This window comes from Phyllobates terribilis, unplaced genomic scaffold (assembly GCF_046119375.1).
Source record: "Phyllobates terribilis strain yellow unplaced genomic scaffold, ASM4611937v1 Scaffold_11__3_contigs__length_659146591, whole genome shotgun sequence".
Classification (NCBI taxonomy): Eukaryota; Metazoa; Chordata; class Amphibia; order Anura; family Dendrobatidae; genus Phyllobates; species Phyllobates terribilis.
In genome coordinates this window covers 630,726,097-630,749,180 of record NW_027362771.1, presented here as the reverse complement: position 1 = coordinate 630,749,180, position 23,084 = coordinate 630,726,097, and the positions used below count along the sequence as shown (strand labels likewise).

Sequence of the window (23,084 nt, the reverse complement as noted above, 5' to 3'; positions counted from 1 at the left end):
GTTGCAGTTCCTCCCCTGCTTCTTATGGTCTGCACATACTAAGCAGTTCAAGTCTTCTTGGTTGGTCAGTCAAGTTGCAGTTCCTCCCCTGCTTCTTCTGAGCTGCACATACTAAGCAGTACAAGTCTTCTTGGTTGGTCAGTCTAGTTGCAGTTCCTTCAAACACAACTAGTTATTGGGACCTCTCAATCAGCATTCTGCAATAGTTTATAATTACATTCACAGTGGTTACATTCCCCAATGCTTTACCTTACAGTATTTATTCCCTATTGACTCTTCTTGTCTAGATATAGTGAATACCATTAATATATAAAAGGATGTTAAGAAACCCCTGCACTCATTTCATAAAAACTCTGAAAATAATCTATGATCTTCACAAACATGCAATTCCTAATGTTTGAAAGAAGATGAACCGTTTTGAAATTATATGGATATATATCTCAGACATTGATACAATACCGGAATAAGAATGATGTCTCATTACCAACAACAACAGATTAAAAAATTAGACGAACTCTTCTTATACAGTAAGTGTTTAAAATATTGGAAAAAATTACTAAAGGACAAATGTTTACTGTCGTCTAAACTATAAAAATACAAGAAAAATATGCAGCGATCGAATATGAGCAGTGAAGATGATAATTACTCTTTCTTGTTCTTAGAGCAACATTTTAGTTTGTAAATATCTCCACTAAGCGCCTGAAACCTTGCTTTGAGAACAATGAGTTAATAACCTTCATCAAAACTTATTGTCCAATTTTAAATTATAATTTTTATTTTAGGATACCTGTTCTCATTGTACACACTTTTTGCAGTATATATGGGGCAGCATGGTCATCCTGACTAATCTGTAGCTACATAGCAATTTGTTCTGTTCTGTGTGTCCTGACACTTTTCCATCAAGCAGTTGCTGTGATGCACTATCTTAGTACATCTATCTATTGTAGCTGCGACGTTTTAAGACTCAGACAACTATCTATTGTAGCTGCAATGATATATAAATATATATATATATATATGTATATATATATATATATATTTATATATATATATATATATATGGACATAGTACATCACAAAAGTGAGTACACCCCCCACATATTTGTAAATATTTGTAACATTTTATTAATTTTATTGTATCTTTAATGGGACAACACAGAAGATATGACACTTTGATACAATGTAAAATAGTCAGTGTAAAGCTTGCATAAAAGTGTACATTTGGTGTGCCCTCTAAATAACTACACACACATTATTGTCTAAATTGCTGGCAACAAAAGTGAGTACATCCCTAAGGGAAAATGGCCAAATTGTGTAAAAAGTTTGTGTGCCCACCATTATTTTCAAGAACTGACTTAATTCTCTTTGGCATGGACTTCACTAGAGCTTTGCAGGTTGCCTCTGGGATCCTCTTCTACTCCTCCATGAAGATATCACAAAGATGGTGGATGTTAGAGACATTGTGCTTCTCCATCTTCCGTTTGATGATGCCGAACAAATGCTCAATAAGGTTCAGGTCTGGAGACATTCTTGGCCAGTCCAGCTCCTTTACCATCAGTTTCTTTAGCAAGCACTCATACGTCTATTTTTAAAAGACAACCTCTGGATATGATGCTGAGCACATGCACTCAACTTCTTTGGTCGACTATGGTGAGGACTCGTCTGAATGGAACAAGTCTTGTTAAACCTCTATATGATCTTAGCCACATTGTAGAAGCTCAGTTTCAGGGTGTTGGCAATCTTCTTATAGCCTAAGCCATGTTTATGTAGAGCAAAAATTATTTTATACAGATCCATTCTTGTGGGATACTTTGTGTGTGTTTGTGCGTATGTGTGTGAAGATATCTGTATACAGTGGCATTTAAAAGTTTGGGCACCCCTGGTCAAAATTACTGTTATTGTGAGCAGTTAAGCAAGTTGAAAGTGAAATAATGTCTAGAAGGCTAAAATTTAAAGAAAACACAGTATTGTAGGCATATATATATATATATATATATATATATATATATATATATATATATATATATATGTATATTTCATAATCTTTTACATTTTTAAACCTGCAAACCTACAAAAAGGAAAATGGGTCAATGTGAAACTTTGGGCATTCATGGAGGTTTGTGTGCTCAGATAACTTCTTTGACCAAAGTTTCAGACCATATTTAGCCGTCTAGGATTATGGATTGTTCACTATCATCGTTAGGAAAGGCCAGGTTATGCAATTTTCCCAGCTTTATAACAACCCAGCCTCCTCTAACCTTGTGCCAAAAAACAGCAGCCATGGGTTATTCTAAGCTGCTGCCTGTCACTCTGAAAATGAAAATGGTGGAGGGACACAAAGTAGGAGAAGGCTATAAGAAGATATAAAAGCGTTTTCAAGTTGCCCTATCCTCAATTCAAATTGTAATTTGCAGTTACCAGGAACAGGGGAGGTCAAGATAAGGTCTGGAAGACCAAGCTAAATTTCTGTGATTGCTAGAAAGGCAAATCAGAGGCAAATCTTTTGCTTCACTGCAAAAGACCTTCAGAGAGACTTAGCAGACTCTGGAGTTGTGGTACATTGTTCTACTGTTCAGAGATACCTGTACAAATATGGCCTTCATGGAAGAGTCATGAGAATATAACCTCTCCTGTGAGCTCACAGTAAAATTCAGTGCTACAGGTATACAAAAGAACATCTAAACAAGCCTCATGCATTTTGGAAACAAGTCCTGTGGGCCGAGGAGATTAAAATACAGTTCTTTGGCCACAATGATCAAAGGTATGAGTGGAAAAAAAAAGGACACAGAATTTCAGGAAAAGAACATCTTGCCAACCATTAAGCATGGAGTGGATCAATCATGCTCTGTGGTTGTGTGGCAGCCAATAGTACTGCGAATATGTCGCGAGTAGAGGGAAGAATGAATTCAATGAAATATCAACAAATTCTTGATGCAAACATTACACCATCAGTAAAAAGGTTGAAGAAAAGAGGATGATTGTACAAATGGATAATGATCCTAAACACACATCAAAATCCACAATAGACAACCTTAAAAGGCACAAGCTTAAAGTGTTACAATGATCCTCACAGTCCCCTGATCTGAACATCATTGAAAACCTGTGGCTAGACCTCAAAAAATCAGTGCATTCAAGACGCCCAAGGAATCTCACAGAACTGGAAGAATTATCCCAGGAAGAATGGCTGAAAGTCCCCCAAACAAGAATTGAAAGACTACTCTGGCTACAGAAAGCGTTTACAAGCTATGATACTTTCAAAAGGGGGCGCTACTAGATACTAACCATGTAGGGTGCCCAAACTTTTACATCGGCCCATTTTCCTTCTTGTAATTTTTAAAATGTAAAAGATGAAAAAAATATTTATGTTTATATATATATATATACTGTATATTTATTTTTTTTGCCCAAAATACAAAAGAAATTGTCATCTTTAACTTTAGGCCTTTTAGATAATTTCATCTTCAACTTGCTTAACTGTTCACAATAACAGTACTTTTTGCCAGAGTTGCCCAAACTTTAGATGTCATTATATGTCCAATTTGCCTTTTGTCTCATTTTTTTTGTGTTCTTCCAATACACACAAATGAAATAAACATTTGGATAACAAAACATATGTAATTGCAACAATTTTCTTGGATAAATATTTCATTTTCAGGAACAGTTTGAAGGGTACCAACACTTTCGACCATGACATACTCCGGCACAATTTTTCCTTTCTTGACCTTGTTTCAGAGAATATGAATGATAACAAAAAAACTTTTTCTCCACTTATGGTTATTGGTGGGTGAAGCCATTTATTGTCAAACTACTGTGTTTTCTCTCTCATATCTCCCCTCCCCTCCAACATTCTGCCAGTGACTTTTAGTCATGCAGACTACAAGATGGATCAGACCAGAAGGGGTAGAAACTAGGAAAACATTATTTTATATAAAATGGTGGTGCGTCTTATTTCCATTTTAACAGTAGCTTACAGGGGGGGTACAGTATATACACATATTTGTCTGGCACTATAATTGCTTATTTTTTTAAAGGCTCTAAGTAATGTAGTTTGGCTACATTCCACGAGACCATCATTATGCCAGGAACATGGAACATCCTAAAAGTCATACGTGCCGAAAAGAGTACACCCCACAAGACAGTCTGCTATGGAAATGTTCTGACATAATTAGACCATTATAAATGTAACTCAGATCTTTCCTCTGGTTGGCTATTTTTTCTAGCTTACAATATATTAACCAAAAGAACTACGACCTAAATAATTCAATGTCACTAAATAATAAGTGTTTAGCTTTTAATGTTGTGGCTAACTATATAAATTATAAATTAAATACACTTAAAGCTAAAGTTTTTATCATTTACAGAAAATTAAGTCACAGGTTTCTGCCACATAAAATGATAAACTTTGTTTTAAAATATGAAGAAAAATAAATAAAATTATTAAAAAGGACACGTGTACATCATTCTATGTATATGGGAAGATTGTATCACTTCACGGTGGGAGATGTCTTTTTGCATTTGTTTAATAAAACATTGAATTTTCCTTTTATCTACAAATGATTCCGGTGAGGAATTTGACCATGGTCTCTGAGATCCATCTTCTGGGATTCCACACTCTTCATCAGCTCAATGTTTTACTCTTCATTTTGTTACTTCTGATTTATTATGTGACAATTAGTGGGAATGTGACCATAATTCTACTAGTAACTCACAGCCGGAGCCTGCAGTCTCCGATGTACTTCTTCCTCACACATCTCTCCATATCTGACTCATTCATGGCCACCAGTATAATACCCAACACTCTTCATGTAGTCTTGGAAGATGATGCCACCATCAGTTTTCCGGGCTGCCTAACTCAGTTTTATTTCTTTAGCGCCTCACTAGCATTGGAATCTCTTCTTCTTTCTGGCATGTCCTATGACAGATATCTTGCCATCTGTAACCCTTTGCACTATAACAACATAATGGACTATTTATTTTGTATGAAATTTATAGGACTTTCCTATTTTTTGAGCTTTTCTGTGATATTAAATCATGTCGTAGCCATCTGTGGTTTAGAGTTTTGTGGTCCTAGTGTCATCGACCACTACTTCTGTGATCTTTCTCCTCTGCTGGAACTTTCCTGCTCGGACACCTTCATTGTACAGCTAGAAGTCACCTTATTGGTCATCCCCATGGCTCTCTTTCAGTTCCTTTTAGTCATTGTGTCATATTCCTATATCATTTTCACCATCTTAAGAATCCCATCAGTCACTGGTAGACAGAAGGCTTTTTCCACCTGCAGCTCCCACTTGACGGTGGTGTCCATGTATTACGGCACCCTTCTGTGCACATATCTTGTTCCTACACGAGGACAAACCTTAACTGCAAGCAAAGTCCTGTCTCTGCTGTATACTGTGGTCATTCCCTGTATCAATCCCATCATATATAGCCTGAGAAATAATGACATGAAGGTAGCCTTCTATCGATTAATCTTGCTGATGAAATGAGAGTTGTCATAATAAAATTAATATATTAAAATTTCATGAAATGTAAGGTGATTGGATTAAAGTGTAATATTGTTATCAACTCATTTATAGAATATCACAATTCAATATACTGAAATTGTATGAATTTATATTTGTTTTTTTACAATTTTTTTTATTTGTCTTTAGCTAAGAATTTTTCTTGCAATAATAATAATAATATTCTTTTTATTTATAGTGGCAATATAATCCCCGTAACTTGACAATTCAGAGAGAAAATGTACAAACCGTATCTAGCAGTAGGTTTTTGCAATGTAATATGATGGCACCATGAAATGGTGACCAAGACCTTGATTCCAGCGATATATCACTTAGTTTATTGGGCGTGTAAAGAGCTGTAAATGCTGCCCTTGTTCCCTCTGGAAGATGTGTGTATTTTTGCAATGTGCTATGATGTTTGTATGTGTAATCTTCTTTATGGTTAGTGATGATGTTGTATTTTGCCCAGCAACAGATATGTAACAGGGACAGTTAGAGTTAAGATAGGGACTAGCCCAGAGTGGGGGGGTGAGCTGAAGGGAAAGAGAGGGTTTCCTGGTCATGAGTCAGATAGAGCCTGGCGTGCATAGAGGAAGGACCCAAGGTCCAATGTGAGCAGTACCGCATTCTTGGGTGCCCATAAAGTGAGAGGAGACAGAGAACATGGATAGCCTGATCCAGGCAAGAAAAAATGACTGAGAGATAGAGTGCTTCTATGGAGATGGGTCCTGGGTTAGCACGACTACCAGTAAAGTCCAGTGTTTATAACTCCTGAACGTAATAGGCCTACATGGAGCTGAGTATGCAAGACAAAAATAGTGAACCAGAAGGGAGTTCCAGAGTGTCAGTAGAAGAGAAGAAAAGTCCTGGCCACACAGGCACCATAACTCCCCCAAGGGGAAAGAAGACACTAAACTGCAGATTGAGTACAGGTGTAGCATCGGCGTCTCTGCCCTGTACTAGGCAGAGACGCTGTCCCTCTCACCTCCCCGCTCCAGGCACGGCGTCCTCCAGTGCTTCTCTCCCCGCTGCTTCCGGCACGCGCTCCTTCCCCGGCAGTGTGCTTAGGGTGCGCGCGCGCGCGCTCCCCCGCTCTTAAAGGGACCGCGCGCGCCGTCCTAAGGAGTCCCCGGCCAATTGCCGGAGGACCTCCCATTTATAAGGCACCTCCTCCAAAATGGAGGTGCCCGAGCTATGTTGTTTGCACTGTGTCTCACCTGTGCTTCAGCCCTCAGGTTCCGCTGCCAGCCTGACTTCTCGTCCTGCCTGCCAGCCTGTTACTTGCCTTGTCCGTCAGACTGCTCACCTGGGAGCGTCTACTACTTACCTGCCTTGTCTGCCAGTCCGCTCACCTGGGAGCATCCTTCAGTCACCTGCCTGTCTCCTGCCTCGTCTGTCAGACTGCTCACCTGGGAGCGTCCACCAGTTATCTGTCAGGTACCCGCCTCGCCTGTCTACCCAGAGACTGTCCCGGTCACTTGTCGTGACCACCTGCCCGTCTATCCAGAGACTGCCCCGGTCACTTGCCGTGACCACCTGCCTATCTACCCAGAGACTGCCCCGGTCACTTGCCGTGACCACCTGCCTATCTACCCAGAGACTGCACCCGTCACTTGCCGTGACCACCTGCCTGTCTTCCCAAACACTGTCCCCGTCACCTGCCGTGACCACCTGCCCGCTTACCCAGAGACTGTCCCCGTCACTTGCTGTGACTACCTGCTTGCCCTCCCTGGGAGTCACCCGCTTCCTTACAAGGACTTCCCCCTTGTATTGCAGCTCAGAGGTTCCACCTCCCGGACCCGTAACAACAGGACTCTAAACGGAACTGTAGAGTCAAGTTGGGTTGTGGTGAAGTAGTGAGGAAAAGTGAAGACAGAGGACAAGCAAAGAGAGAGGAGAGAAAAAGATTGAATTTGTTGCGTATAATCCAGAAAATATTTGAGAAGCTATCTACTGTATATAACTCTCCCCAAGTTAATGTTCAGTAAAAAGTTTATTTTTAACTGGTCGTCTTTGTCCTTGAAAAGTAAAACATCTGATCCTGGCCAACCAGCAACATTGGTTAAATGTGGCCTGTTCGGGCATAATGCCCTCACTGCACAAGTGCATATACCAAGCCAGGACCCCCACCTCATGCAACATGCCAGGTCACAAGAGACGATTGCCTGGGCCAAAGCTATCGCCTCGCGCCACGTTATAGGCACAACAGTTATGAGACAATCACAGTTTTTACTGCTGCAGATTTAGCAGAGATCAGATATTGAGCAAGTATATAATGTATAATAGTAGATCACAGGTTCAAAGGTAAAGGATCATTGGCTGCAGAACAGAGAGCTGTCATCCTCTGCCACCAGATTCCAGAAGCCGGTGGTCCAACAACCTGTAGTCACTGCAAGAAACCTGCAAGTCTTTTGCAGTCAACTTAAAAAGTTCAGACTTTGTTTAACCTCTAAAATGATTGTAATAATAAAAATAAAAAAAGTTTAGTATTGCTATAATCACAGTGCATAAAAATTGTTCACCTTGTGTGTATTTGACACTCAGCTCCTCACTTTCCCATTACTCTACTTTTGCTCCATCTTTCTGCGAAATCTTATAGCGTCCCCTAACACTTTACTTCAAAAATAGCTATAATTATAACCCCAAAAAGTAATGTCACCTCACAAAAAATAATAATGGCTCACAGATAATTCTTCTCATTGTGCATCAGATTCTCGGTGATCCTCTCAGTGCGACAAAACAGAAATAATATCCCCCTTTCCCCCCACACAATAATTATACTTCTCTTAGTGATTATATATCTTCCTTGTGCCCCCTGGGCATTATAGTGCCCTTAAACATAAAATACCCCTTTTATACAGTAATGACTCCTCTTCACCAACAAAAACTAAAAATGTCCATATTTCTGTCCTTAGACATAAATAGTGCCCCCCTTGTTAGCAACGAAAAAAATTACCTTTATGCCCCCTAAAAATATCTGATGCCCACAATATCCCATGCATCCCTGCTCCATAAAGTAAAACTTATTTACTTAAAGAAGTTTTCCAGTACTTTTTTTTTAATTGTCCCAATGTATTTAGCATGTGCCCATAAGTGTTATTGTAATTACCTTTAGCTGTATGTATTGCCTGTGAGCGGCGCTATTGCTGACCGTTCACAGGCATCACGTGACATGCGGTGGCAGATGGCTTTTTCTTCCGCTGATGTCACATCAAGTGAGGTGTGACATCAGTGCCGCACTCCCCGCAGTGCATGCTGGGCAGTGGGTGGGGTTACCCCGCGCGTCACACAGAGCATCCACCGTGCGCTTTCCCAATGAATGAGGAGTAGGAGAGCACGCGGTGGATGCTGCGTGTGACGTGTGGGGTAACACCGCCCACAGCCAAGCATCCTCCGTGGAACGCAGAAGTGAGTCACACCCGGAACTTGACGTGACATCAGCCGGGGGTCACGTGATGCCTGTGAGCGACCAGTGATAGCGCCGCTCACAGGCAATACGTACAGCTAAATTGAATTACTAAAACACTGATGGGCACATGCTAAATACAATGGGGCAATTGAAAAATTTACTGGATAAGTCCTTTAAGAAAAATCTCACAAGGATCAGAAAGGCTTATCTTGATCTGGGGAGTAGTAAGAAGACGCCGTGACATCATTTATATTATGACACTGGAGTCCTGGAACTTTTAGGTCACACACTCAAAAAAGACCAGTTTACTGCAAAACAGATTTGCAGGACAAGGTTCATATGGCTCCATAAACTTAAATGTTCTTTATTGGGGTTTTATATAACACCAACACAAGGTAACAAGTATTTGTGAAGTGTAAAGGAAATGATACATGTTTTTTTTTAATAATTTAAAAAATATAAATCTGAAAATTGTTAGTTGCATTAATATTCAGCCCCCTCAGTCAGTACTTTGTAGGACTGACTTTCACTGCAGTCACTGCTGCAGGCTTTTGGGATCTGTCTCTCCTGATTTCTCTGCTGCAGTCTTTTGGGGTCTCGTCCACCTCTCGCTGCAGTCTTTTTGGGTCTGTCTCTCCAGCTTTCACTGCAGTCTTTTGGGGTCAGTTATTCTCTTGCTGCAGTCTTTTGGGGTCTGTCTCTACCAGCTTTCTCTGCTGCAGTCTTTTGGGGTCTGTCTCTACCAGCTATCACTGCTGCAGTCTTTTGGGGTCTGTCTCTCCAGCTTTTTCTGCTGCAGTATTTTGGGGTCTATCTCTCCAGCTTTGCTCATCTAGAGGTGACATTTTTGCCCCTTCTTCTTTGCACACTCAATGTCTCTCAGTGACTTTGGATGGAGTCGTCTATGAACAGCAATTTTTAAGCTTCGTCCCATATTTTCAATGGGATTTGAGTATGGACTGTGACAGGACCATTCACACACGTGTAGGCAACACAGCGAGCACATAGAAGAAAGAGCTCTGGTCAGATGAGACCAATTGGGTTAAATGAAAAACTTTATGTGTGGCAGAAAGCTAACATCACCCTGAAAACATCATCCTCACCATCTCACATGGTGGCAGCATCATGCTATGGGGATGCTTTTCTTCAGCAGGGGCAGGGAAGCTCATCCGAGTTGATGTGAATATGGATGGAGCTAAATACAGGGCAATCCGGGGGGAAAACTTGTTAGAGGCTTCAAAACACCTAAGACTGGGGAGTAGGTTCACTTTCCAACAGGACAATGACCCTAAACATTCTGCCACAGCTATAATGGAGGGTTTAAATCAAAGCATATTCCTATGTGTGAACGGAGCAGTCAGAGTCCAGACTCAAACCCTAGAGAATCTGTGACAAGACGTGAAAATCACTGATCAAAGACGTCTACATCCGATCACTGATGGAGAGCGAGTGAGCAAAAGAGACAGGGAAAAATGTCACCTCTAGATGTGCAAAGCTGGAGAGACAGACCCCCAAAAGACTGCAGCGAAGGCTGGAGAGACAGACCCCAAAATACTGCAGCAGTGACTGCAGAGAAAGATGGTCGTACAAAGTTCTGACTCAGGAGAGAAGAAAACAAATGCACGGAACAATTTTCAGATTTATTTTTAAAACCATTAGAAAACCTTGTATAATTTAATTTATACGTCACAAAAACTTGCTAATGTTGTATCACATAAAATCCCAGTAAAGTACATTCATGTTTGTGGGTTTAATGAAAAAAAAAATGTGGAAAAGTTAACAGAGAATGGTCTTGGGCATTGGAACACAAGTCAAGAACATGTGACCAAGATGTTACTTAAAATGTCTGGAACATCTCACTTCTTATACAAAAAAATCTCATTAAGTACCGTTCATTATTTTTCAAAGAAATGTAGTCGATATCAAATGCTCATTAGGAGGAGCTCAAAACAATTCACGCAGAAATCGGTGAGATTAGCACAGAAGCCAAAAACTCTCCCTGCACCACAAATACAAGCCAGGCATTCGGGGCTGCATTTACAGCAGCGGCCTCGTCTGTTATTAGAAGTATCTACTTTTTCATCCCTCTGCATTGCGTGAGGTTGGCTGCTTGAAACGCCTCGGTCCGCGCTGTCAATAATCTGTACAGCTGGCAAATTCTTAGAATCATTTTCTATTTTTGAGATCACACAGAAGTAGAGGTCCTAAAATGCAGAAAAAAACATTTAACAATGAAGAAAATTGTTCCATATTCCACAGGTCGCTGCTTACTCTCTCTCTGTTCTAGAAGTGAGATGAGCACAATTCTAATTGTTTAACCCTAGCATGCCTGACGTCACAAATCTACACTTTTACGTAATGGGGGCCTTTTAGGCCCCCATGCAAATTATATGGAGAAACTCACATATATAACTTTTACAAGTTTATTTCAAAATCGCAAAATAAGATAATAATGCACAACATTTTAATTTAAATTTTTTGTAGAAAACACCAAAAAACATTTTTTTCCAAATTTCAAACAAAGATATGAAAAACACACAAAGGTATATAAATCTAGAGTGAACTAGCTGCAGCTACATTTATTTTCTAACTTTTTCCTTTCAATTTTATTGGTCTTCCAAACAATTTTCACATGTTATCTTTCTCGTCGGTTTGGCTTCATAGCACCAACAAGTGTAACAGCTTTTTCAAGCAGAAAATTGCCCAGTGCAACATTGGTAAAATAATTGTTCATGGTAATGTTTCTACCTGAATTGTATATTGGTACAGCAAGTGTTTTCACAATCTCAGACACTAGATCTTTTGGTATTGGTGCATCAGCTTCTTTGCCACAGTAGATAATCCCATTCATGCCATAATAATTTGCAGGTTCACAGATCCAGAATATTTTTATTCCATACTTGGCTGCTTTACTGGGAATGTATTGTATGAACTTGCAACGTCCTCTAAAGGATACAAGTTGTTCATCTACTGTAACATTAGCACTAGGATTGTAAAGTTTGGTGCAATTTTTGATAAATATGTTCCAGATATAACTGATAGGGGCTAATTTGTCTGTATGGAACCTCGCTGCACGAGTTCACTTATCATCAAATCAAATGTTTCTTTAATTTCCTAATATCTGTCCACTGCCACTGTGACTTTATAGTGTGGATCAGAAAGTGGGTCCAGAAATAATTCTCTGATTGGAAACGTCATATGATTTTGACTCCCTGCCAGCGGTAAAAGTCCAATATATGCATAAAGTTCCCCTTTTGAGATATTTTTCCAGGACTAACAGTACAAACCAAAAGTTTGGACACACCTTCTCATTTAAAGATTTTTCTGTATTTTCATGACTTTGAAAATTCTACATTCACACTGAAGGCATCAAAACTTTGAATTACCACATGTGGAATTATATACTTAACAAAAAAGTGTGAAACAACTGAAAATATGTCTTATATTCTAGGTTCTTCAAAGTAGCCACCTTTTACTTTGATGACTGCTTTGCACACTTTTGGCATTCTCTTGAAGAGCTTCAAGAGGTAGTCACCTGAAATGGTTTTCACTTCACAGGTGTGCCCTGTCAGGTTTAATAAGTGGGATTTCTTGCCTTATAAATGGGGTTGGGACCATCAGTTGTGTTATGCAGAAGTCAGGTGGATACACAGCTGATAGTCCTACTGAATAGACTGTCAGAATTTGTATTATAGCAAGAAAAAGCAGCTAAGTAAAGAAAAACAAGTGACCATCATTATTTTAAGAAATGAAGGTCAGTCAGTGCGAAAAATTGGGCAAACTTTGAAAGCTTCCCCAAGTGCAGTTGCAAAAACCATCAAGCACTACAAAGAAACTGGCTCACATGAGGACCGCCCCAGGAAAGGAAGACCAAGAGTCACTTCTGCTTCTGAGGATAAATTTATCTGAGTCACCAGTCTCAGAAATCGCAGGTTATCAGCAGCTCAGATTAGAGACCAGGTCAATGCCACACAGAGTTCTAGCAGCAGACACATCTCTACAACAACTGTTAAGAGGAGACTTTGTGCAACAGGCCTTCATGGTAAAATAGCTGCTAGGAAACCACTACTAAGAACAGGCAACAAGCAGAAGAGATGTGTTTGGGCTAAAGAACACAAGGAACGGACATTAGACCAGTGGAAATCTGTGCTTTGGTCTGATTAGTCCAAATTTGAGATCTTTGGTTCCAACCACCGTGTCTTTGTGCGATGCAGAAAAGGTGAATGGATGGACTCTACATGCCTGGTTCCCACCGTGTAGCATGGAAGAGGAGGTGTGATGGTGTGGGGATGCTTTGCTGATGACACTGTTGGCGAATTTATTCAAAATTGAAGGCATACTGAACCAGCATGGCTACCACAGCATCTTGCAGCGGCATGCTATTCCATCCGGTTTGCGTTTAGTTGGACCATCATTTATTTTTCAACAGGACAATGACCCCCAACACACCTCCAGGCTGTGTAAGGGTTTTTTGACCAAGAAGGAGAGTGATGGGGTGCTACGCCAGATGACCTGGCCTCCACAGTCACCAGACCTGAACCCAATCGAGATGGTTTGGGGTGAGCTGGACCGCAGAGTGAAGGCAAAAGGGCCAACAAGTGCTAAGCATCTCTGGGAACTCCTTCAAGATTGTTGAAAGACCATTTCAGGTGACTACCTCTTGAAGCTCATCAAGAGAATGTCAAGAGTGTGCAAAGCAGTCATCAAAGCAAAAGGTGGCTACTTTGAAGAACCTAGAATATAAGACATATTTTCAGTTGTTTCACATTTTTTTGTTAACTATATATTTCCACATGTGGTAATTCATAGTTTTGATGCCTTCAATGTTAATGTACAATTTTCATAGTCATGAAAATGCAGAAAAATCTCTAAATGAGAAGGTGTGTCCAAACTTTTGGCCTGTGCTGTATTTTTTGCAGAAGTGATATGTCTTCTTTCTAGGCCTTATCACTCCCTCACAATATCACATGACATTCTGACATGGCATGATCCACGCCCTGGCTCCTCCACCAGCAACTCTGACTGCAAATCAAGTAATTTGAGGCACAAACACTGCTAAGTACATGATAAAAATAGCAGGGGCCTAAAAGGCCCCCGTTCTGTACAGATGTGGTGTTCCCCAAAAAAGCATTGTTACATCAAAATGCCTATCAAAAAAATGATATAAACAACTGGATATTACCAACAACGACATACTTGAGGAAAGCCTAGAATTTCAAAATTCCAACTAAAGTAATTTTGTAGACAATAGCAATAAAGTAAGCACTGGGGCCTATAAGGACCCCAATACGCATTGTAGGGTTAATTATTAATTCTTTTTACCAGTGTTCACCAAACGGTGTCTGGGAGATGATATTCGCCTACCTGTCATAAATCTATTCACTATTTTCCCCTTTCCATACATCACAAAGCAATTCCATCAGTTAAGCATTAGTGATGAGCGAGCATGCTTGCCACTGCTCGGTACTCGCCCGAGCATCTCAGTACTCGAGATGCTCGGAGCTCCCTCAGTACTTGCGAGATGCTCGGGCGGGAGCTCGGGTCCCGGTCCTGCATGTTTGGCACCATTTAGAGCACCAATAATGCAGGGATTGTCTGCCACTAACTGTAATGTCACAACCATGGTGGTTGTGGCATTACAGTGATTGCCCAAAGCAATGGGAACAGTGCTTACAGTGAAACATGAAGAGCCGGCAATTCATCAGCAGCATACACCGGTATCCGACAATTTAGAACAGAAAGAATAGAGCATCACACATAGATTAGATAGAAACATGTCAGTCACATATATAATAAATACAGTGACAGTGTTGGTAACTGTACTTGTCATTTAGTGTTAAAATAAAGGATTTAGTAAAAAAAAAATTGGCGTAGGGTTCCCCGTAATTTAAGTCTCTGGCGGAGGTTATGCAGATGGCTGGGGCAGATGTTTAAAGCCTGTACCGTCCCTGGCCATATTCACTTATCCACGTGTTTGTGGGTAGGCGGTCCTTCCCAATAAGTGCACTGGGGAGGGCACTGGTAATGTTGTGGGACCCATGCTTGTGGAAGGTGAAGATGATACCGGGATAAATAATAGTGGCTTGGGACCGAGTATGGACACCCAGCCACTGCCGGCATGAGGTTATGAACAGCTCACATCTCCATGAGCCTAAAAGACCACATTTAAAGTGCAAGCAGATGTCAAATATTTGGCAGTAGAGTATTGCAGCCTGTAGGAGGGTGGGTGCCTGGCTGTATATTTGCGGTAGTATTCCAAGGAATGGGGTAGGGACAACTGAACGTTGCACTGGGACAAGGACGTGGACAGTGATTGTTGCAAGTCTGCAATGACAGGTGCATGTTGGGAGGCATCTTCGCATGTGCCAAGGATCACTTATGATGGGCACACTTTTAGGCAGTGACCTGGGAGTCAGAGATGCTTCCAGAGGTCTTCCACATGATGTTCCCATGTCTTTTCAGCACTGTATGCATGTGTCTGATAATGTGTCACACACCACATGGCCACATAAGGTTGTAAAATGTTAAAATGACATTTCCTGGTGAATGCATTTGTATTTGTTGAAAGCAATGCAAAAGTTCAAAAACGCATCAAGTACGCTACGTGTGAACATAGCCCAAGGAGTCGAGGAGTATTTTTGGTTTTGGTTATTTATTTTGCCTTATATACAAGTCATTACCCTGGAAAGGATGTTTCTTAATATATTTCCCAGGAAAATCCATTTTAGTTTTGTTTTTGTATGTCTTATTGTGAATGAGTAAAAATGGCGTAATACTCTGACCACGTTGTTGACAGCAGTGATCTGGGAGTCAGAAATGCTTCCAGGGGTCTTCCTCATGCTGTCCCCATTTCATTTGAGCATTGTTCCCATCGATTTGGGCAATTTTTGGCCATTACAATTTTTGGCAATTACAATAACAATTTTTGGCCCTCTGCAGTCCGCCGGGGGGAGCTGCCTGAAAAATGAGTTTTTCATAGACTTACATTGGGCTCGTTGCTCGGGTCGAGCACACGAGTATTCCAATTTGCTCGACCCGAGCAACGAGTATCCGAGTATTTTAGTGCTCGCCCATCACTAATTAGGAGGCCTTACAATGGCATCCAGGTCTTTCAAGTATGGAAATCTATTAGGTCATGCTATAATCTTTGGGTAAGTAGACAGTCAGTTGATAGAGTTATGACAAGTGGGAATAAAATGATCTGCAAAACACCATTTGGTGAACATTTATGAAAAAATATATATATATGTTAAAATTGCTGTTTTTACTCATCTCACTATCTCATTAGGACGCAAGAGTAGAAAAAATAATTTGGCCCTTATGGCATAATTAGGCCTGTTCTTCATTAGGTTTGTCAGAAATCATAAAGAAGGGGTATGGTATATATAAACGTTTTACCGAAAAATAAACCTTTAAATCTATATCTTTATTTCAATTAGTTAAAATTAAAAATTCTCACTGTGCTCGTGAAACCTTATAAACTAATGAATCCACAAATATAATTTCAAGACCAATACCCAGACCTTGTACTGTACATGTGAGAGCCACTCTCCCTTTTAGTTGTCTATCAATCCTTTCTTACCTATCCACAGAGGTTGTCACCCTAAGAGATATAATATGGCGCCCCCCTGACCGATGGCTCTCGCTGACTTTCCCTGGATGGCCATTTGTCCAATGCAAAAATTCAAGGATAGTCTGCATAAATAAAGGATACAAAAGGTCGCATAAAAAATGTATAAAAATTGCCGGAGCAGAAAGGAACCAACATGGAAAACTCTTCCTGATATAAGTCAAGTTTCACCCAAAAATAGAAAGAGATAAGTGGTTCTGCGCCAAAAATTACAAATGCAGTCTCAAGATAATCCTGCTAACAAATCAATGATAAACATATATTATTATATAACAAGGAACCTTAGTTTACATTCATAATCCCATATTGTGCCTCTATACGTTTCCCCTCCTCTCAAAGCTTCATCATGAGGTTTCCAGATATTCTAACATGATGTTCTGATACGCAGATGTTAGTACATTCCCTCTGCTATAGGGAGAGTGTCCCTCACATGTATATGATTTAGGTATTAGTCTTGTAATTATTCAATATTTCAATACCCGGTTACATAAGTGTGTATATATATTTATTTATTTTACTCACTTACATAGCGCCATTACTTCCATAGCTATTTACAGACATTACCAGAACTGTCCCCATTGGGGCTCACAATCTAAATCAGGATGTCTTTGGAGTGTGGGAAGAAACTGGAGACCCCGGAGGAAGCCCACACAAACACGGGGAGAACATACAAACTCCTTGCAGATGTTGTCCTTGGTGGGCTGCAGTGCCACCGTATATACAGTACAGTATATACTGCATATATATATATATATATATATATATATATATATATATATATATATACTATGTTAGTACAAAATAACGTAAAATATAAATACACAATTGAGGGACCCAGTTAAAGGGAATATCTATCATCTCACATATAATTGGGCCTGAGTAGTGTATATTTTGTCATAACAAATGAAAAGTCATATTTGATACAACATTTGTTTATGGCATCAGTATGCTGTGATATGGGCAATAACTATATTTAGTGAGCCCACTATGGGCACAGTATTATCGCCTGTACAAATATAGTTGCCCCATTTCATCAAAGTTAGAATTCTGGAGTAAATTACTTAGAAAGTTTCCACAGTTTTATGTAATGTAATATTGAGCAAAAATGTTGTAACTTTTTGGAATTTTTGCTCCTAGCCCTGACAAAGCTGGCAGTGCTGGGGTTATACTGGGGCCGAAGAGGATCATGACATCACAGCTTGTATAATTTATGATGATCTGTGGAATTCTGCAATTTTACTCTAGTTTTTGACCGGAGTAAGAATTGTGGCCAGGCGTACAGAGGCACATAAAACTTTTCAGATGCTACCAAATCATTTTATAGATGGGCCTCTTGGACTTATGACTCCAATATGGCCTCTGATTAAGAACGGCATGAACAAAGTTGGTCTTGGTAAGTCAGGGTCGATGTTTCTAAAGTGTAGTGTTTGGTCACGTTGGCACATACTGTAGATGACGGACAAGGTAGTCAGAGACAGGGAACATAACATGTGGCCACTAAATCATAACTGAAAGCTGCACTCATACTCACCAGGTAGATGACAGTCCCAATGATCACAGTTTTGGCATAATAATCCAAGCACTCATCGAAAAGGATGACAGACTGATCAAAATAACCATCCTGCACATTTTTTATTTCGGCTACTACATTAGACCCGTTCATGTTCAGAACCTCGGAAATGAGAAAAAGAAAATGTTTATTAGTATAAAAGATATGAGACGCAATATGGAGTAAATGTTGACTTTAGTGAACGCTGGATGATAGATATTATAGAAAAGGCACACGACAGAAAGGATGGGAAATAGTCCCACTTGTACGTAGACTTTTCACACATGGAGCCCTGTTAATAAGACTCTGTATTCAGCGTAAAGGGAATCTGTCAGCAGTACTTTTGCTTCCTAATCTGAGATCAGCATTATGTAGGGACAGATATCCTGATTCCAGCGATGTATAACTTAGGTTACTGGCTGCAACAGTTGTGACGCAATCAGAGTTTTTAGATGTAGCATATAACAGATCAGAGAAAGTTACCCCACCCACATTACAGCTGACCCCGCCCACACTACATATGACCCCACCACAGCTGACCCCACCCACACCACGCTCTCTGTGTACATTGTATAGTGACAGTGAGCTGCTTATCAAAGGAGGGGCGTAATCGGTCTAGCAATCAAGTAAGCTGTAGCCTGGGCACTGATAATCTCCAGTTGACAACACCTTCATTGTAAGTAAACAAAAGCACACAGCCTAATAAGTGACACATCCCTGTGTTCTGTGTTTCAGTCCCTATCTCCTGCTCCCCTCCAATTACATAGCAAACACATGCTGACAGATTCTCTTTAATCAGAATTAGTTATTCCCTGAAATAGCTTCAGGAGTGTTTAATCAGCCAGAAAGACTCATTTTAGTCTCCAATCACACATCATGTGACACATCCGCTTTTTTCCCATACAGCATATAGACCTATAGAGTCTCATTGCTTCCATATACACATTAGTTTTAAAAATGAGTCATTGACGCCGGTCGGTCAGACTCGGAGCAGTTCCTATTCTCACTTGTTTTGCAAATCAGACTCAGCCATTAAAGTCTATATAATGACACCTAAAGACAGACTTTTCACTTTAGAGATTCCTCTGAGTTTCATCAGTATTTTACTGATTCATTGTTAAGAGTTGAGATGAGCGAATGTTTCAATATTCGGTTCGGATTACGATCGTTGAATCTGCAACATTCGCTGACTAATTAGTCCAATATTTGTCGTACGTTACCAAATGCCATAGAATTCAATAGGAGGCAAAAAAAAAGCTGCCAAAACACATCACATTAGGGGTAGACACCTGGAAAGTGCCATCAATTGACCCAGAGTGAGAGTACTAAAATTATTATTATTATTATTACAGCGACATTTATTCCGTGGCGCTTTACCTGTCAAAAGGAGTCACATTTGGTGACTCATCAACTGGTACAAGAGGAGAGAGGACTCTGCCCACGAGGGTGTACAAACAATCTGCAAGGGATGGGTGAGGGTACAGTAAGTCAGGGTTCAGCTAGTCATGTAGCGGTATGCTGGAGCGAGGGTTACCGCAGATTGTACTCTTGTCACAAGAAGTGGGTCTTCAAAGTTACACAGTAGGGGAGATGCACAAGACAAATCTACTGAGAGCCAAAATAATGTTAAGCTTCCAGGAGCTCACAACTGAGCAGATTAACCCCTGCATTGATTTATATGAAGGCGAAAGGCTTCTAATGACTGCAGGAGTGTTAGGAATCAGACGCTGCGGTATTCTGGTTCCTCACTGTCACAGTAAACATGTGACACCTTGCAAGCTTCAACACAACGTTCACAAGGTAAACAGCAGCGTTGGTGGGTCTTCAAGACAACAAGCTAACTCTTTTATGATGATAGAGGACAAAATCTGCAAGTAGTTTGCATGTTCTCCCTGTGTTGGGGGGTTCCCCCAGGTTCTCTGATTTCTTCCTCAGTAATAAAGCAGCCATACAGGAGGGTTCGCAGTTCAAAAAATTAGGGCCTGACACCACCATTTCCATGATCAACAGATTGGAGATGGTGGAGTTCAACCTCTTAGCTTTACTTTGCTGAGAGAGGGCAGAGTACGGTGAACCGGACAAACTGCTGGACTGTGAGTGAGGTGCAGGCAGAGATGTTACGATGAATTGATAAAGTTGTAGTGTGCTCTGCTAAACAAACATAGCAGGCAGGTCTGCTTCCATTACAGAGGATGGGCTCTCACTCAAGCTGACTGAAGTGGGTAAAGAACTGGAGGCTTTGCGGTGGGAGACCTGCGTGACAATACTTTGCATTACTCTGTTGTGCTGGTGCACGAGCTGGTCTAAAAATTGTGTTAAAGAATTCACAGAAATTAATTCTGCCATTTACTCTGCTGCTACTAATGTTTTGGCATTGACGAACTGACGTGCCAGAGGTTGAAAGACTACAGCTACGACGCACATATTTTGCTTCACTGCTGTCTTGGGGAACACCTCTCTTAATGTTGCTTAAAAGCAGGTTTTGATACTCCAGCATTAGCGGGTCCCTTTCCAGGGCAGGAATTATATGGCAAAATTTACTCTTATAATATGGATCTAACAGAGTGGCAACCCAGTAGTCATCATTATTTCGAATCTTAACTAAACCGGGACCACGTTCAACAGAGAGGGGATGATTATCCTCTTCATCTTCTGACTGTGGCTCACCCATCACCTCTTCCTCCTCCATTTGTTCCTCGGCTCCTGCACCTTTACTAAAAGGTTGTCTGGTATCACAAACCCCCCTCGATTGCAGTAATCCACCATCACTTGGCATCATCTTGTGTTACAACAGTCTGGAACTTTGAGACATTTTTATCCCTTCCGAGTCGTCTTATTCTTCTGAGACAACCACCTCCTGCCGCAGGCTATTCAAAGTCAGCTCCAGAATGTAGATAACTGGAATAGTGATGCTGATGATGGCATCATCAGCGCTATCTATTTTAGTAGCCATTTCAAAACTGTGCAGAAGAGTGCAGAGGTCCTTAATTTGTGCCCACTCTGTATACATGATAAGCCCCACAACCGTACTGCATTGGTCCAGGCTATACGAAATGACAAACTGCGTCAGGGCTCGTTGCTGCTGCCACAATCACTGCAACATATGCAGAGTGGAATTCCACCATTTTGGCACATCGCGTATCAACCTGTTAACTGGCATGGACAAAGACCTCTGTATCGATGCAAGTCAATGACATGAGGGGAGCATATGGTGGTAATGAGCACACAGCTTCTGTGCTTTTCTGAAGAGGGTCATCAAGGCCAGGATAGTGGCAGAAAAATCGCTGTACCACGAGGTTGAGGACGTGAGCCATGCAAGGCATGTGTGCGAGCTTGCCTCGGACTAGGGCCACCACCAGGTTCATGCCATTATCGCACATGGCCTTCCCTGGCTCCACGTTCTGCGGAGACAGCCATTGCTGAAACTGAGCCTGGAGAGGTGTCCACAACGCTTCAGCTGTATGACCGCAATCTCCAAGGCATATTAATTTGAAGACTGCCTGACTGCGGTGAGCACTGACTGCATAGCACAGAGGTGATTTGGATTTATGCTGCACTTTTGAAACGCATGTCTTCTTAAGGTAAAGGTTGACTGTGCAGGTGGAGGACCTAGAGGAGGAGGAGGAAGCAGAAGCAGTGGAGGAAGTGTGAAAGACAGAGTTTTTTTCTGCAAGTTTTTGGGATTTCAAGATTTGTGGAGGAGCCCTTTCCCTGCCTGCCCCCACAGCCACCAGAGTCACCCAGTGCCCAGTCAGCAAGGTGTAACGCCCTTGATCATGCTCACTCGTCCAGGTGTCTGTGGTGAAATGCACCCTGGCAGACAAAGGTTTACTTAAGGAACAGGTGATGTTGTCTGCAACATGCTGGTGTAGCGCAGGCACAGCTTTCTTAGAGAAGTAATGGCGACTGGGCAACTGATACTGGGGTACTGCAATGGCCATCAGCTTTCGGAAACTGTCTGGTATTTTCCAGGCAGAAAGACAGCATTTCTGTGGCCAACAGATTGGAGATGTTGAGTTAAACCTCTTAGTTTTCTCATGTGTAGGATGAAATAATCTTTTATGTAGCTACAGCTGCCAGACCGAGGGCTGGCTTCAGTACTGAGAGAGGGCGGAGTATGGTGAAATGGACAAACTGCTGGATCATGAGTGAGATGCAGGTGCAGATGTTATGGTGGATTGAGAAACATGTGGTGTGCTCAGTGAAACAAACACAGCAAGCATGTCCGCTTCCGTTACAGGAGAAGGAAGAAGTAGCAGATGAGGTTGATGGGGCAGCTGATGGTTGTTGAGGACCGCTGGTCCACATTTCAGCGCAATAATATTCCCAGCATAATGCATGTTGTGTGCACATGTGAAGGTTCACGCATGTAGTAGTCAAATTATTGCACTTTTTACCTCTACTGAGTTTTTTCTTGCAAAGCATGCAGATAACGTGAGTTGGCTCATCCTTTGCGCTCTCAAAAAAGGCCAAGGCTAGGCATCCTTTGGCACCCCTGTGAGCTGCAGACCCATGACTGCTGCTGGCCACATCTACAGTTGTGGCTAAGGATGCTTTGCTCCTTGTGCTTGCATCACTCTGTGTCTGCGCTGTATGGTGAAAGATAACCTCCTTGTCTTCCTTCTTCACCTTCTCAGATGAGCTACTCTGCTGCGTGACTCTGGGTTCACACCTCTTCAACCTCATCATCATCCAATGTGTTATCCCACTCCTCGCCCTCAGAGTGACCCTTCTCCTCTTGTTGCCCTGACAACCTCAGGTATCTGAGTCTCATCAGGATCACCTCCCTCACTGGTAGTTAACGTTTGGTGGAACTTCGTCTTGCCCCAAATCCAACCTAAATAAAATATAGGCATCGGTACAGATGCTTTCCCCCTCTTCATGACATTGTGAATGTTTGGAGTACACTTCTGATGGCCATGGTAAAGAATTTGTGAACTGTTCTACTGAATTTCCCATCGGTGGTTCGCTACAGTCAGCTGGGTACTTGGACAG

General features: G+C 41.3%; 2 protein-coding genes across 3 annotated transcripts in view; one reads left to right on the top strand and one right to left on the bottom strand.

The window, feature by feature from the left end:
* Positions 1-4,504: 4,504 nt before the first annotated feature.
* Positions 4,505-23,084, bottom strand: part of LOC141167151 (uncharacterized) — a 71,710-nt gene continuing 53,130 nt past the window's right edge. Inside the window, exons 6-8 of one of the 2 annotated variants that reach the window (XR_012251405.1) lie at positions 18,072-18,212; positions 7,128-11,114; positions 4,505-6,992 (exon numbers count right to left, since the gene is read on the bottom strand). Coding sequence is in view for 1 of the 2 variants with exons in the window: in XM_073654539.1 (XP_073510640.1) it covers positions 10,833-11,114; positions 18,072-18,212 (423 nt within the window). In the remaining variant the exon portion in view is untranslated. Of the gene's footprint in view, positions 11,115-18,071; positions 18,213-23,084 lie in introns of both variants that reach the window. The other variant, XM_073654539.1, reaches the window with a different exon arrangement.
* On the top strand, positions 4,548-5,486 carry LOC141167497 (olfactory receptor 10A4-like; the record flags this gene model as incomplete). The annotated part of the gene is made up of 1 exon (XM_073654896.1): positions 4,548-5,486. A coding segment is annotated over one exon (939 nt), but the record flags the coding sequence as incomplete, so codon positions are not given.